Consider the following 17,825-nt stretch of genomic DNA (forward strand, 5'->3'; position numbering starts at 1 on the left):
GACTGAAACTTAGATGTGTGAATGACAGCTCTCAAAATTCATGACAGGAAAATAAACGTTAACATAAGACTGGTGTAGTTGAAAGGAAATTGAGAAAATTAATTTTGGAGATAATTGTTTTCCTGTGTTTCACCGAAGTGGTAGTTGCAGTTCCAGTTTATATTAATTTAGTGTTTATATGTGATCATTGGTATTTTAGATTTTTGAAGAATAGCTATAGAGGCAAATAAGCTGATTTCAAACAAATCAAATTCATTCAATTTCTTACAAATGGCAGCAAATGAAATCTGTGTTGTGGTATTAATATTTTTGTGATTCTCAAGGGCAAAACTCTCTAACCTCAAGACTTGAAATACTTTAATACTTTTCATGTCTGAGCCATTGCATGTAAGATTAATTCTTACTCTTGTCTATTCTTACTACTTCCTCTTCATTTCCTTAGCAACCATTAGTAGCTGCTGGTGCTTTGGGATAGTCCTCTATGCCAAATCTTATGCTGTGTGTGACTTTTCTGAGAGAATAAAGAGAGCTAACATATTAAGAGAGTTGATAGCACATTCTCTGGAACATTTCTGGGGAGAAGAGTAAAAGGTGGAAGAAGTGGATAGCTCTCTTGGTTCTACCAAAGGATTATCAACATTTTGAGCTAATGTCAAGAGAAAAAGGTGTTTCTGTTTTTCAGGAGAGAAGTTATAATACAGATAACGTATTTAACTTGCCATCTGGAAAAACAGTTGGGCACTATATGTAATTTGGGGCTTGATTTTTATAAAATAATATTGTGTATTTTTGCTTTTGGCTCATTTGCTTTTCTTGTTAGGTAACTTTTAAGTCTCCTTAACTACACCTTTCCATGGAAAGCAGTCTCACAGAATTTATAAATGACCTATAAACTTTTGTATTTCAAGTTTTAGCATATAATGGTGGTGGTTTTATTGCTAAGTTGTGTCTGACTCTTGCGACCCCATGGACTGCAGCCCGCCAGGCTCCTCTGTCCATGGGATTTCTCAGGCAAGAATACTGTAGTGGGTTGACATTTCCTTTGCCAGGGATCATCCCAACCCAGGGATCGAATCCGTGTCTCCTGCATTGCAGGTGCATTCTTTACTAATTGAGTCACCAGGGTGGCTAAATATTTGTTGAATGAATAATTGGAAAATGAAATGAGAAGTTAATTTTCACATATAAAAATTTAAGTACCTGAAGGAAGTGTAGTATTATTGCTTCCTCAGTGAAGACAAAATCAGCTTTAAAAAAATAATCAGAATTAAGATGAATGAAAGAAGTCATGAAGGATGTTATACGTGTTCTTTAGCTCCATAATGATAGTTCTCGAGAGAAACTATTACCTTGGTTACTCCTAGATCATTTGAGTCGGAAGTACAGATGATAGAGGAAGAAGACAAGTAAGTACCCTTCAACCAGGGTGGACTACTGAGGAAATCAGTAAAGTTTAAGTTTTTTAAAATTATTTCTACTTAGTGTCGCTTTGATCGATGGAAGCAGGTAAATGATCCCTTAACTCTACTGATTGGTGCATTTTTCTTAGGGGAAAAAGTCTATGTAAAATCAATGTAAAATGGAAGTTTTGATTCTGTTTTCAAATTTAAAGTAGTTGTAAGTCCAGTTATCATGACCTAAATTCTTTACTGTATACTCTAATAGATAATATGACCTAGTTGATTCCATCATCATATCCAGCTGTTCCACATTCTTAATGGATGGAGGAACATGAAACTCCTTGAAGGAAGGCCTTTGAAAAATGAGGAGACAGATATTGAGGAGAAGGGGACTAACATTTATTTAACTATTAAAGTGAAGCATGTGGGCACTTTACATCATATATAATGTAGTCTCTCAGCAAGTCTTTGTAAGATAGATATCATAATCATGTTTTTATAGATGAGGAAACATCTATTATAGTTAAGTAACTCACAGTCAAAACAGGATTCAAAACCTTTTGTATATTCCACAGCATAATGCTTCTGCTTTCCAATGTAAGGACATTATGCTTTTTGGATAATTATGTACTATTTTAATATTAATCTGAATTTTGGAAACTATATCTGGAAAAATTAGTACCTATACATATTTGCTTATGATATCCAGATTAAATTCTCCAGTAGGTGTCAGAAAGTAAGTTCAGCTGTTCATTTTTATTGTTTGGTGACTAAGAGTGGTTAGATATATTAGTTGTTGTTGACTTTAATTGAACTTAAGCCCACTCATTTACTTATTATTAAATTTCTTCACTGGCACTGGAAGCTTGAAAAATGTGAGGAGGGGAGGAAGGAATGAGAATGGAGAAAGAGAGTGAAATTTATTGAGTGCCTATGTGCTAGATACTGTAGCCAGTGGTAGAACCAGGACTATCGCACTGGTTTGTTTATCTTCAAAACTTCTGCTCTTTCTATTATGCACCAATGTTCTTTTTTTTAATACAAGTTCTTAAATCAAATGTTAGTGTACTTTTGGGCAGGTAGTTCATACTACTTTTTCTCTGGATGTTATACTTGCTTACTTAACTTGGGCACTTATAAGATAGTGGTAGTAATGGTAAAAGTAGAGGTTAAAAAACTGTGAAGAGCAGGAAATTTCTCAAGGGGAAAAAACAGTTGTTTCCTAAACGTGGCTCATTATAAGTTTGTCAGTTTTAGAGCCTAGGAAAATAGGAAAAAAAGGATAAATATGATTCACTATAAATCTATCATCACTTACTAGAAATTAACTCAAATATGTTTATTATATGTTCCTCTTTAAAGGAAGATTAAAGTATATGAGGGACATACTTAATGTCGGATATTTTTATGCCCAGCACTCAAGTAATCTGAAAAAAGAACAACGAAGAGTAAATGTTCATGAAGCAACAGTTAAGCAGTTGGAGATAGCACATAAATAGGCTGGGAATCAAGATAACTGCATTATTTTCTTTACTGTTGGAGCTTGTACAACACAGGTTTGAGCTGCAAGTCCACATATACATGAATTTTTTTTTTCAGTAATAATACTATAGCACTACACTATCCTTGATTAGTTGACTCTATTAGGAGAAGCCACATACATAGAGGGCCGCCTGTAGTTTATAATTTACATTTTTGCAGAAACTGGGTACTGCCCACTCACATAATTCAAGGGTCAGTTGTGCTGTTATTGAATGATAGTGTGATTTAATCTCTTTATAGATTTTTGCCTGAGAAATAATATATAGTGCCTGTTGTTTTGCCTAAATCACTGTAGAAGAAATTTTGAGATAAAACAGTTATTGTGTATCAAGTTGCTTAAAATTTCACATTAATTAACATCATTTATGAATATTTAGCTTGATACTGGTCATATGCAATTACTATTGAATATTTAAGTTAGAGTAATTGAAAATGGAAATGTGATATAATAGAAAGAATTTAGACTTCAAAGTCAGATAACCTTATATATGACTCTCTGCCCGGCTGTTTTCGAGTTATGTGGCCACTATGAGCTTCAACTTCTTTATCTGTAAATTAGCAGCTGTATTAGTTATCAATTGGTGCAAAAATTATCACCATAAACTTAGCAGCTTAAAGAACACACATTTATTAACAGTATCTGTGAATCAGGAGCCTGGGCATGGCTTACTCTGTCTTGTGCTGCAGAGTCTCTCAAGAGGCTGTAGTTAAAGTGTTGGCAAGGACTAAGGGAACCACAGAACACTTGAGTGGGGAGGGATATGCTTATAAGCTCACATATTCAAGGTTTAGTTCTTTGCAAGCTATAGCATCCGGGGCTGCATTTCCTAGCTAGTGGTTATCTGAAGGCTGCTCTCAGTTCCTTGCCATGTGAGCCTATCCATATGGCAGCTTGTTCCGTCAAAGTCCAGTAAGGGAGTCTACCGTTAACATGAAAGTCAGAATCTTTTGTAATCTAATCATGGAAGTGACATCCTCTCACCCTTGAGGTATTATATTAGTTAGGATCAAATTACTCCAAGGAAGGAGGTTACAGAATGGCAGGGGTATTAGGATTCAGGATCACTGGGGCCATTCCTCACACAGGGGCCATTCCTCACACAGGGGCAATAACACCTACTTTATAAGATTGTAATGAATATTAAAAGGAGTAACATATATTTAAAGTTCTCTTTGTTTTAGACCTGACCTTAAACTACCTTTCTAGATATTACCTGTCTTCTGCATAGGAACAAAACTTAATATCATTACTAATAGTATTTTCCATTTTTTCTTGCCATCTATACTTTGTGGAATCTGTTTCTTTAATTTGTAATGATTGCCCCCAGAAACTTGACTTGTCAAATTCTGTTCATCTTCCAGGGTGTATCTCAAATGTTATTTTTTTTCATAACCTTTTCTTCACCTATCTTTCTTTGACTCAGAAGTCATCCCCTTCATCTGATCTCTTATAAATACTTTTGTAAGCTTATTATGGCATATGTCAGTCTGTCTTGAATTTTTTCTTTTTCCTTAGATTATGATCGCCTAAAGGGCAAAGATTGTGTCTTAATCTTTTCTTATCTCCATGTTGTTATAGCATCATTTTTAAAACATGTAAGACAACAGTTGTTGATTGGTTGAATTGGTTTTCAAGATTTATCAATTTAATAATTTGTAAACACAGACTTAAACTTGAAACGATTGTGGGTTTTTTATACATTGTAATAATCAATATTTCTAGCACTATAGGGAATGAAGTATTCCAAATAAGTTAATTTTACAGTTAAGCTTTTGAATATCAGATACTTAGCTATAACACAGTCATATACGCAATATGAACTATTAAGCTATGTAAGGACCATTTCTCTCTACCTTCAGTGTATTACTTTGGGTTTATAAAGCTACTTTTTGGTTTTTCCTCTTTTTTTGGTTAACTTTTGTTGCCTTTACTGAGCTACTTTTTAGTCCATTATTTGTTTCCTTATTTTAAAGTGCTGTGTGCTGGAAAATCAGGTAGCCAAATATGCCAGTGTTCTGTATAAAATGTGAAATCATGGCCTCTGAGTGAAATTGTAAGTCAGAAGAAAAGTACATGAGATAGGACATGAAATCTGTTGTGTTACCTGAACTGAATTTTTAAAAATTCTTTTCAGAAAATGAATTACTTTTCTTTATAGTTATATTCTAGATAAATTGTCTCATATGTGTTGCTTTATGAGTCAAAAGATTTCCAGATAAAGTCAAGGGTTACAGTAAATGTGGTTCAGCTTTTCAGAAGTTTAATTTATGCTACTGTCTGAGTTTTCACAAATAGCTGCTTAATACCACTGTGTATTTGTAGATCTACTCTCTAAGAAAAAAATGATAGGTAACAAATCAAACTCTAGATAGAGGTGTACTAAATGTTAAAGAATACAGTCACATACTGTTTATCACTTTCATAAAATGAACTTTGTGAAGTCAGCCTGGTTTTTATCAAAAGATTAGTCACTCTACCCATACATTGTTATTTTCAAAGTTTTAAGAAGAGAATTTTTATGATCCTCTTTAGGGTCCTTCTTTGATTATCAGGTAGCTTTGGTATTATCCTTCTAAACATTTAGGTTTCCAATTCGGTACTTAGTCTTGTGAATGTTTATTTACACTATGAAGGACAACAATGGTCTGATTTAATTATGTAATTTTGTAGTATATGTCCTTTGGCAAGCATTCTGCAATATAGATCTGTCCATTCAGAATGTTTTTCAATTAACTTAATTTTTTTTTTCTAGGTTAAAAAATGGCCATACTTTAGTGACTATTCAGCCTAATGCTCTGCTTATGAAAATTTCCATCATTATTTTTTTCATTTTGGATTGAGAAAATGAATCCAAATATAGAAGAAAGTACCAGATGTTGGGGGAAAATACCTGCTAAATAGTGGAACATCTAATAACTAATCTGCAAGAAGTTGTAAAGAAATAAAATTGTTATGCTTCGATTTTGGTATGGTATTGACTCTCTAGAACATAGGTAGCCCTCTAAAAAATCATCCAGTTTTCTAAATTATGGAAATTTTGTGGAAGACGTTTACCTGGATTTTGAGCCTCATCATGGCTTCATCGGAATTTCATAGTGACTACAGGCTTTCATACAGTTCTCAAGGTAGGATTCCTGCTTTTGAAACTGACAAAAAAATATTGCTATTAATCTTACAAGGAAAGATTCTGAATATTTAGTTGAACGAACATTTTCTTTCAGATGTGTAATGGTAGGAGCAGAGGCCTACTGTGTCAATTCAGTGCTAGTTTCATAAATGTTAATGACTATAATAGACTTTTAACTTGTCCTACTAGTATTTAACATCTAGTGCATTTTAGAGTTGACTGGTCTTCCTCAGAAGACCCTAGCCTCTTCTTCTGATTCTTAACTTTACTAATACACTCATTGTCAGGGTTTACAGTAAAGATCATGTTCAAAGGAATCCAAAGGTTATTGCTATAGAAGAATAAGAAACCAGACAAATTCTGACGTAAGATCCTTGTGGACCCTTAATATAAAAATGTGTTTCCAAACTTAAGAATTCTGATCTAAGGACTGCTGCTGCTGCTAAGTCGCTTCAGTCATGTCCAACTCTGTGCGACCCCATAGACAGCAGCCCACCAGGCTCCCCCGTCCCTGGGATTCTCCAGGCAAGAACACTAGAGTGGGTTGCCATTTCCTTCTCCAATGCATGAAAGTGAAAAGTGAACGTGAAGTCGCTCAGTCATGTCCGACTCCTAGCGACCCCATGGACTGCAGACTACCAGGCTCCTCCATCCGTGGGATTTTCCAGGCAAGAGTACTGGAGTGGGGTGCCATTGCCTTCTCCGATCTAAGGACTAGAAGCTAGATAAAAGAATTAGAAGTTCAACTTGTCAAGTTCTAATCCATGTGTGAAACTTGTTCAATCATGTCCAACTCTTTGCGACCCCATGAACTATACAGTCCACGGAATTCTCTAGGCCAGGATACTGGAGTGGGTAGCCTTTCCCTTCTGCAGGGGATCTTCCCAACCCAGGGATCAAAGCCAGGTCTCCCGCATTGCAGGTGGATTCTTTACCAACTGAACCACAAGGGGAGCCCATAATTTTAGTCCATAAAATTGAAGTTTTTGTCATAGAAAAGATGTTTCCAGAGGTCCTAGGAATGAAGATCATTTTATTTTCCACAGACCATTCCAATTCTTAAAGAGTTATTGAAAGCATACCTTTTTGAAATCTGCTCCCATGAATGTATAGTAACATCTTTTTTTTTTTTTTTTTTTGTCCTGATAAGCCAGATTTTCAGGACCATTATGGATTGATGTATATATCTAAGAAGTCCATATGTACAAAATGTGGCTCTCAAATCAACAAAGCCGTAGCATTTAACATAAACTTATTTATAATTGAAATAAGTATTATTTTTAATTTTTTTTCCATTTGGTCATGGTTTCATGGGAGTTTATATTTGTGGGTGAACTTCATATTTAGACAGTGAAGCAGTGTGCAGACATTTGGTTCTGCCTTAGTGATAAACTTAGCTAAAGGAAGATATGGTTAAGAAGGTAAATTGGTAATATTTAGTGCATCTAAGTGAGGAAAATGTATTTAATAGTCTTATGAATTTTTTATCGATCTGATAATTTTTAAACAACTGACTGTAATATACATACCATATAATCACCCATTTAAAGTGTACAATTCATTGGTTTATAGTTACTCACAGAATTGTACAACCATCATCACAATCAAATTTAGAACATTTTATCAACCCCAAAAGAAACTGAACTCATTAATGGTCACTCCCCACTTCCCTCCAAACCACCTTATCCCCAGTCCAAGGCAACCTCTGGTCTATTTTTTGTTCATAGAGGTTTGCCTATTCTGTGTGACTGGTTCTTTTCACTTAGCCTAGTGTTTTTATAGTATTAGATAGTGAACTTTGATTATGAAGGCTGTTATGAAGATTCATTCATGTCATAACATGTTTCAGTATTCCTTTTTATTGTACAATAATTTGTTGCATGAATATATCACATATTATTCATCATTCATTCATTTATCAATTGATGGACATTTGGGTTATTTACCCCTTTTAGTTATTATGAATAATGCTGCTATGAACATTTTTGTGCAAGTTTTTGTGTGGATGTATGTTTTCATTTCTCTTGTAAAAATACCTGAGAGTGAAATTGCTGGGTCAGATGGTAGTTCTATGTTTAACTTTTTGAGGAACTGCTAGGCTGTTTTCCAAAGTGGTTGCTGTATTTTACCTTGTGACTGATAATTAAAAAAAAAAAAAAGTTAAACAAGGCTGTAGAGATTCTGTGTAAACTCTTTTGGGTAACTTTCACAACATTTTATCTGAATGAAATTCTGTTGTTTTACATATGTATACTTTTACCAATATTCTTATGTACTATAGAATTTAGCTCTTAGAATTCATGTTTTCAGAATTAAATTAAAAAAAAAAGCCTTTCAAAAAACTTTAAAATACTTTTTAAAGGAATGGAATATTTGGAATTTAATTCATCTTGAGATTTTAAACTTTTGCTCTTTCATTTTTGCTTAATATAACATGTTTTCCCTAACTTCATATATAATAATGCATAGTTTTAAGGAATATAGTTGCTTATACTGCTACTTCTTTGATCTGTTAAATTTTCTTTTCTTCCATGTGTTTTTTCTGGATTTTCTGCCTTGTGATTACAAAAGAGGAATTCCTGACTTATCTAGAACACTACCAGCTAACTATTCCAATAAGAGTTGATCAAAATGGAGCTTTTCTCAGCTTTACTGTGAAAAATGATAAACACTCCAGGAGAAGACGGAGTATGGACCCTATCGATCCACAACAGGCAGTATCTAAGTTATTTTTTAAACTTTCAGCCTATGGCAAGCACTTTCACCTAAACTTGACTCTCAACACAGATTTTGTGTCCAAACATTTTACAGTAGAATATTGGGGAAAAGATGGACCCCAGTGGAAGCATGATTTTTTAGACAACTGTCATTACACAGGATACTTGCAAGATCAACATAGTACAACTAAAGTGGCTTTAAGCAATTGTGTTGGGTTGGTAAGTAGCTGTTATAATTTTAAATTTCTGATGGGGAAATAAATTCACAATATAAGTGTCTTTTCTCAGGTTAATAATATACACAAATATATTTATATGGTTTATCTAGGGAAGAAAACATTCTAAAATTTTTGTTATTTCTATTGCCTTTGCTTTTGATAATCTTTTTCATAATGTTTGCATTGAACTTTCAAAGTAGGAACAATTTTTAAAACCCCGTATTATTAGTAGAGGAGTGAATGAAACCTCTCATTTCCTTTTAGAGTTAAATTTTTCTGATCAAATAATATATGCTTAATGCATAGACAAAACTCAGTCTTTGTTGAGGAACTTAAGGGTATTGTGTGTATGTATGTGTTTGTATTACGCAGGAAACCATGACACTGTTTACCTCTTTAAGTTTCTTTCGTGTCTTTCTCTGGTAATCAACATAACTTAAAATTACTCATGACCTACTTAGGTTTATAAGTCCTTGAAGGAAAATCTTATATATCAATCAATGTCTCTTTAGAAAATATTTTTTCCTACATTTATCTGATAATTGATAATAAATCTTATTTTACCCTGAAACTGGATTTCAAGAGTATAGGTTCTATGCTGGGCATTTGAGTCCATTCTAGTCTAATGGTAAATACACAGTTCAAGGCTGCACATAGTAATGGTTGTAGAACAAAGCACATTCTTCCATTTTTACTTCCTGTATTTCACATTTCATCTACTGCTTTTCATGCCAGTGTAGATGTTCTGTTAAAGCTTTATTGGTTTAAAAGAGTATAGACATTTTGATGTTCAACTCACATTTTTCAGAAACTGTTTTTCTTCCTTACTCTATCACATCCATATCCTCAATCTTATTTCAGTATAAAAAAGTATATGGAATTGAGTTTAGATAGGTTCTAAATTTCAAAGAAGTATTAAGAACCACATAGTTGAGAAAAATTTTTGCTATGGGTATATATAAGAATTTGCTCAAATGTCAATTTTCTGTAATGTTAATAAGTCAAAATGATTACTAAGATTTTATTTTATTTTATTTATTTATTTTTAAAATTTTATTTTATTTTTAAACTTTACATAATTGTATTAGTTTTGCCAAATATCAAAATGAATCCGCCACAGGAATACATGTGTTCCACATCCTGAACCCTCCTCCCTCCTCCCTCCCCATTCCATCCCTCTGGGTCGTCCCAGTGCACCAGCCCCAAGCATCCAGTATCGTGCATCGAACCTGGACTGGCAACTCATTTCATACCTGATATTTTACATGTTTCAATGCCATTCTCCCAAATCTTCCCACCCTCTCCCTCTCCCACCGAGTCCATAAGACTGTTCTAAGATTTTAATATTTGGGTTATTTCCTATGCTGCTGCTGCTAAGTTGCTTCAGTCGTGTCCGACTCTGTACGACCCCATAGACGGCAGCCCACCAGGCTCCCCCGTCCCTGGGATTCTCCAGGCAAGAACACTGGAGTGGGTTGCCCTTTCCTTCTCCAGTGCATGAAAGTGAAAAGTGAAAGTGAAGTCGCTCAGTCGTGTCCGACTCTTCGCGACCCCATGGATTTCAGCCTACCAGGCTCCTCCATCCATGGGATTTTCCAGGCAAGAGTACTGGAGTGGGGTGCCACTGCCTTATAATATAGACATATTGAATACATTCATCACTAGTTTCTTTGTCTCTAAGCAGTTTTAAACTTTATATACAAAAGAGATTCCTCTTTTTGAATAAATTATCAAAACTAATTGTTTTTAAACTAATGACATTTGCTGTTAAGTATGATAGAAAAATACTGTTAAAAGCTCTTTAAATTTGGCATTAATTATGCCATTGATAATTTTAACACGGTGGTCAAATGAACAGATCTGAGATTTAGAAAAAAAGCTAATTCCATTGTGAAGCTGAGGGAAGAGGAGTGATTGGAGATATGAAGATGAGTTAGATCTTATAGGAGATAATGAAAGTCTATACCAAGACCATAGCACTGGGAATGGAGCAGATAGAATAAATTTGAACCTCATTTTGGTGAGAAAATTTATAGGATTTGTGTCTTATTGATTTTTCTTCTCTAGCATATAGTAAGTAGTGGATATTTAATAATATTTTTAAAAATTGAAATATCATTGAACTGGATGTGAAATGGAGGAGAGAAAGTAATTGAAGATGATTGAGATTTCACTTTTGGACCAGGCTGTATATGAATTTTACTAATAGAGAAAAGTCATGGTAGTGGAATGCTGGATTTTAAAGGAAGATGAAGATAGTGATTTTGATATAGTAAATGTGAAGAATCTGAAGGAATAAAGGTTAAAGATTCTAGTTGGCTTTTGGAAAATATAGCTTTGAAATTTAGAAAAGAATTTTATTCTGGAAACAAATAATTTGAGAATTGCTGATATAAGTGATTACTGATGGAATGGTGAAAGACGTTGATAAGACAAAGGTGAGAAGAAGGTTATAAATGGAATCTGTACTTAAGGGAATAGCAGAGTGTCACTCATCTGTTTTTCATCCTCATTGAAACTTTCTGTGTCTCTTGTTCTCTTTTTTTTCCTATTCATTAGCAGCTGTTTTGGGCTTCCCTTGTGGCTCAGCTGGTAAAGAATCCACCTGCAGTGCCGGAGACCAGGGTTTGACCCCTAGCTTCCGAAGATCCTCTGGAGAAGGGAAAGGATACCCTCTCCAGTATTCTGCCCTGGAGAATTCCATGGACTGTAGGGGTCGTAAAGAGTTGGACCTGACTGAGCGACTTTCACTTTCCCTTTTAGCACCTGTTGAAACTGTGTGGTGTTGATTCACTTTGATTTTTTGATTTAGGGGTGGTCTACCAGGTTTATAACTGAAGTTTCCATTTCGCTTTGGCAACTAATAAGGAATTTGTGAGCAGATCCTATGTAAATACCCTTCCTCATCACACTTGTATTCACCAGTTTTAGTAATCCTCACATTTATTCTTATTTTATGTCATGGTATTTTTTAAAATGTGTCCAACTCTGTGACCCCATAGACTGTAGCCTGCCAGGCTTCCTCTGTCCATGGAATTCTCCAGGCAAAAATCCTGAAGTGGGTAGCCATTCTCTTCTCCAGGGGATCTTCCCAACCCAGAGATTGAACCTGAGTCTCCTGCATTGCAGGTGGATTCTTTACCATCTGACCCAGCAGGGAAGCCCTATATCACATTACATTTTTAATCAAATGGAATATATAAATAAGTTTTTCTAAAATCCCATTTTTCTAAGATCCTTTTTAACCAATTTTGTTTTTAATTGTTCTATATAAAATAGTTTTCAATGTAGAGATAATTGGTGCTTTCTAATCATATTTCCTTACCCATAATTTCAATTTTACACTGCTTATACTACTCATCCATTTCCTTAGCCTTTGTATCTATTGCTTGGAATATATTCCATCCTTCTTTGGAGGCATTTTTCTTGGAGTATATGGGTTATTCAATTTCTTGAGCTAGTAATAGCTCAAGATCTTGGGGTTTCTTTTTTCCTAGGTTAGTTCCACATTTTCTTTTTGTTTACAGAATTTGCATACTTGTTTTGTTGGAGAACATTGTTAAGTAATTAACTCAGAAAATGTGCCTGAGAAGTAAAATTTCTGTCTTTGCCTGTTTCAAAGTGACTTTATATTGCCCTCTTGTTTGGTTAATAATTTAGCTAGATATAGAAGTCTAGGTTCAAAAATAATTTTCCTTTAGGACCATGGATGTTGGAATTGGGAAAAGGAAATATGGGGTATCAAACTTATCTCTATGGTTTTATATCTTAGGAAAAGAGTTAAAGGTCTAAGCTGATTTATTTTTCAGTTCAGTTCAGTCGCTCAGTTGTGTCCGACTCTGCAACCCCATGAATCACAGCACGCCAGGCCTCCCTGTCCATCACCAACTCCCGGAGTTCACCCAGACTCACGTCCATCGAGTCAGTGATGCCATCTCATCCTCTGTCGTCCCCTTCTCCTCCTGCCCCCAATCCCTCCCAGCATCAGAGTCTTTTCCAATGAGTCAACTCTTCGCATGAGGTGGCCAAAGTATTGGAGTTTTAGCCTCAGCATCAGTCCTTCCAAAGAACATCCAGGATCTCCTTTAGGATGGAATGGTTGGCTCTCCTTGTAGTCCAAGGGACTCGCAAGAGTCTTCTCCAGCCCACAGTTCAAAAGCATCAATTCTTCGGTGCTTAGCTTTCTTCACAGTCCAACTCTCACATCCATACATGACCACTGGAAGAACCATAGCTTTGACTAGACAGACATTTGTTGGCAAAGTAGTATCTCTACTTTTTAATATGCTGTCTAGGTTGGGCATAACTTTCCTTCCAAGGAGTAAGCGTCTTTTAATTTCATGGCTGCAATCACCACCTGCAGTGATTTTGGAGCCCAAAAAAATAAAGTCTGACACTGTTTCCACTGTTTCCCCATCTATTTCCCATGAAGTGATGGGACCGGATGGCATGATCTTAGCTTTCTGAATCTTGAGCTTTAAGCCAACTTTTTCACTCTCCTCTTTCACTTTCATCAAGAGGCTTTTTAGTTCCTCTTCACTTTCTGCCATAAGCGTGATGTCAACTGCATATCTGAGGTTATTGATATTTCTCCTGGCAATCTTGATTCTAGCTTGTGCTTCCTCCAGCCCAGCATTTCTCATGATGTACTCTGCATATAAGTTAAATAAGCAGGGTGACAATATACAGTCTTGATGTACTCCTTTTCCTATTTGGAACCAGTCTGTTGTTCCATGTCCAATTCTAACTGTTGCTTCCTGACGTGTGTATAGGTTTCTCAAGAGGCAGGTCAGGTGGTCTGGTATTCCCATCTCTTTCAGAATTTTCCAGAGCTTATTGTGATCCACACAGTCAAAGGCTTTGGCATAGTCAAGAAAGCAGAAATAGATGTTTTTCTGGAACTCTCTTGCTTTCTTGATGATCCAGCGGGTGTTGGCAATTTGATCTCTGGTTCCTCTGCCTTTTCTAAAACCAGCTTGAACATCTGGAAGTTCACGGTTCACGTATTGCTGAAGCCTGGCTTGGAGAATTTTTGAGCATTACTTTGCTAGTGTGTGAGATGAGTGCAATTGTGTGGTAGTTTGAGCAATCTGTGGCATTGCCTTTCTTTGGGATTGGAATGAAAACTGACCTTTTCCAGTCCTGTGGCCACTGCTGAGTTTTCCAAAATTGCTGGCATACTGAGTGCAGCACATTCACAGCATCATCTTTCAGGATTTGAAATATCTCAACGGGAATTCCATTACCTCCACTAGCTTTGTTCGTAGTGATGCTTTCTAAGGCCCACTTGACTTCACATTCCAGGATATCTGGCTCTAGATGAGTGATCACACCATCGTGATTATCTTGGTTGTGCAGCTCTTTTTTGTACAGTTCTTCTGTGTATTCTTGCCACCTCTTCTTAATATCTTCTGCTTCTGTTAGGTCCATACCATTTCTGTCCTTTATTGAGCCCATCTTTGCATGAAATATTCTCTTGGTATCTCTAATTTTCTTGAAGAGATCTCTAGTCTTTCCCATTCTGTTGTTTTCCTCTATTTCGTTGCATTGATCACTGAGGAAGGCTTTCTTATCTCTCCTTGCTATTCTTTGGAACTCTGCATTCAACTGGGAATATCTTTCCTTTTGTCCTTTGCTTTTCACTTCTCTTCTTTTCACAGCTATTTGTAAGGCCTCCTCAGACAGCCATTTTGCTTTTTTGCATTGTTTTTCCATGGGGATGGTCTTGATCCCTGTCTCCTGTACAATGTCACAAACCTCCATCCATAGTTCATCAGGCACTCTGTCTATCAGATCTAGTCCCTTAAATCTATTTCTCACTTCCACTTACAATCATAAGGGATTTGATTTAGGTCATACCTGAATGGTCTAGTGGTTTTCCCTACTTTCTTCAATTTCAGTCTGAATTTGGCAATATGGAGTTCATGATCTGAGCCACAGTCAGCTCCCGGTCTTGGTTTTGCTGACTGTATAGAACGTCTCCATCTTTGGCTGCAAAGAATATAATCAATCTGATTTCAGTATTGACCATCTGTTGATGTCCATGTGTAGAGTCTCCTCTTGTGTTGTTGGAAGAGGGTGTTTGCTATGACCAGTGTGTTCTCTTGGCAAAACTCTATTAGCCTTTGCCCTGCTTCATTCTGTACTCCAAGGCCAAATTTGCCTGTTACTCCAGGTGTTTCTTGACTTCCTACTTTTGCATTGCTGCTGCTGCTAAGTCACTTCAGTCGTGTCCAAGTCTGTGCAACCCCTAGACAGCAGCTCACCAGGGTCCCTCGTCCCTGGGATTCTCCAGGCAAGAACACTGGAGTGGGTTGCCATTTCCTTCTCCAATGCATAAAAGTGAAAAGTGAAAGTGAAGTCGCTCAGTCGTGTCCGACTCTTAGCGACCCCATGGACTGCAGCCTACCAGGCTCCTCTGTCCGTGGGATTTTCCAGGCAAGAATCCTGGAGTGGGGTGCCATTGCCTTCTAAGTTTTGCATTGCAGTCCCCTATAATGAAAAGGACATCTTTTTTGGGTGTTAGTTCTAAAAGGTGTTGTAGGTCTTCATCGAACCGTTCAACTTCAGCTTCTTCAGCGTTACTGGTTGGGGCATAAGCTTGGATCACCATGATATTGAATGGTTTGCCTTCGAAATGAACAGAGATCATTCTGTCATTTTTGAGATTGCATCCAAGTGCTGCATTTCGGACTCTTTTGTTGACCATGATGACTACTCCATTTCTTCTAAGGGATTCCTGCCCACATAGTTAGAAAAGACCAACAACCCCGTTAGACTTTCTGTTCATTTAGTTATGTTCACAACTGCCTGTCTACATTTTTCATTATTAATTCATCCATTCATCAAATGATTATAAGTACTTATCATGTATGAGGCACTGTTCTAGGTGATAGGAGTACAACAGTGAGCCAAACAAGACTCCATGTAATCATATAGCCTGCATTCTAGTGGAGGAGATGCACAATTAAGTAAATAAGAATGATAATATGTTGGATAGTGATAAGTTCTAAGGTAGAAAAATTATTTACTAAAGACCTTAAAAGGAGTAGGAAAAGGAATGATGACATCTGAAGGATAAGATTTCCAGGTGGAAATCTTCAAATACGAAAGTCTGATTTGAGAGTGTTTGAGGAACACCTAGAAGATTACCATGGCTAGAGCTAAGTGAGAGAGAGCAAGAGTAATGGAAGGTGAAGTTAGAAAGAGAACTGGGGGCAGATGTTAGGTTTTAGAGAACACAGTAAGGAAAGAATCAGTGATGATTCCAAGCTTGGGGCCTGAGCAACTAGAATATATTAATGCTATGCTATGCTATGCTAAGCCACTTCAGTCGTGTCCGACTCTGTGCGACCCCATAGACGGCAGCCCACCAGGCTCCCCCGTCCCTGGGATTCTCCAGGCAAGAACACTGGAGTGGGTTGCCATTTCCTTTTCCAATGCATGAAAGTGAAAAGGGAAAGTGAAGTCACTCAGTTGTGTCCAACTCTTAGCGACCCCATGGACTGCAGCCTAACAGGCTCCTCTGTCCATGGGATTTTCCAAGCAAGAGTACTGGAGTGGGTTGCCATTGCCTTCTCTGGAATATATTAATAGCAGCCATCAATGAGATGAGAAAGATGTAGGTATTAATTGAGATGGAAAAGCTGTAGTAGTAGTAGTAGGTTGGGGGGTTTTATATATCATAATTTCACATGTTGAACTTGAGATACTGTGTAGGATGCTAGATATGTAAGCCTGGAGTTCAAGAGAGAGATGGGAGTTGTGAACTTATTTTGGGAGTTATCTGTCTGTCTATATGTCTGTATCTGAATCTATCTTTATATATGGCATTTAAAGCCAGGAGATAATATGAACTTGCTTTGAAAGAGTATATATAGAATAAATTAGAAGTCTAAGGATTGAGCCTTTGGGTGCTCCAATAGGTTAGGGAGATCAGAAAGATGTGGAGGGGACATCTAAGAAAAGTGGAGCAAGAAACCTGAAGAAAAACCAGGCAAATATCCTGGAAGCTAATAGAGGGAAGTATTTAAAGGGAAAAATGCTGCTGAGTCAAAATAAGAGTAGACTAAAGACCAATAATTGAGTTTATCAATGGCTTCTCTCCTAGACCTTCAGAGGGATTCAGGGCACATACACAAATACAAATATTAAGAACCAATGATATAAGAAAATACTGAAGTCAACAATTATTCAGGAATGGTATTGCAGTGAGTGACAATGATCCAGAAGCTAAGGTCTTTGAGGGGTGATGAAAGTAACTTTGGGTCAGTAGTTGGCAACTACTACTTGCAGAGGGAAAAGGTGATAATTGCTTAGAAATGGCATTGAGTACAAGAAATCTTAACCCTCCCTCCAGGTCCAATAGGAGGCATGTAGGAGAGAAAGTAGCCACCATTCCAGAAGATTCCAGGGAAGGAAAAATGTTGTTTAGGGAGATTCAGGCTTTTGTTTGAACATGATGAAATGAACATTCACAGATGAGGCAGAGGGTGTATATCAATTATATGTAATTGACCTTGAGTTTGAGAGGATATAGTCAGTGTTTTAAATGGTGAAGGGGAAAGTAGAAGATGAGATCACAAAATGTAATGTACCTAACCATACGAGGAATGGAATCCAGGGAATGAGTCTTGGGGTTTTTGGAGGGACTGGCATGTCAGGGAAAGGAGGACTCCATCATCTGACCTACAGCACATGATCCTTGCCCCTTACCCTCCCTCTATCCACAGAACTCCTTCTCAGATACTGTGTGCCTGCTTCTGTCCTGTTGTCTCTACATTTGCCATTCCCACTGTCTGGCTCTTTCCTAAGATATCT

At 36.7% G+C, this 17,825-nt stretch overlaps 3 protein-coding genes across 3 annotated transcripts in view; 2 read left to right on the plus strand and 1 right to left on the minus strand.

The window, feature by feature from the left end:
• CENPK (centromere protein K) overlaps positions 1-5,903 on the plus strand; it is a 56,730-nt gene extending 50,827 nt beyond the window's left edge. The window contains exon 11 of the mRNA XM_055554470.1: positions 5,696-5,903. Within this exon, the coding sequence (XP_055410445.1) occupies positions 5,696-5,700 (5 nt within the window). The 3' untranslated portion in view covers positions 5,701-5,903. The remainder of the gene's footprint in view (positions 1-5,695) is intronic.
• PPWD1 (peptidylprolyl isomerase domain and WD repeat containing 1) overlaps positions 1-17,825 on the minus strand; it is a 284,360-nt gene that overhangs the window by 72,364 nt on the left and 194,171 nt on the right. The gene's annotated exons all lie outside the window — the stretch shown is intronic.
• ADAMTS6 (ADAM metallopeptidase with thrombospondin type 1 motif 6) overlaps positions 5,930-17,825 on the plus strand; it is a 274,203-nt gene continuing 262,307 nt past the window's right edge. The window contains exons 1-2 of the mRNA XM_055554447.1: positions 5,930-6,068; positions 8,642-9,006. Coding sequence (XP_055410422.1) covers positions 5,972-6,068; positions 8,642-9,006 — 462 coding nt within the window. The 5' untranslated portion in view covers positions 5,930-5,971. The remainder of the gene's footprint in view (positions 6,069-8,641; positions 9,007-17,825) is intronic.

This window comes from Bubalus kerabau, chromosome 18 (assembly GCF_029407905.1).
Source record: "Bubalus kerabau isolate K-KA32 ecotype Philippines breed swamp buffalo chromosome 18, PCC_UOA_SB_1v2, whole genome shotgun sequence".
NCBI classification, from domain to species: Eukaryota; Metazoa; Chordata; class Mammalia; order Artiodactyla; family Bovidae; genus Bubalus; species Bubalus kerabau.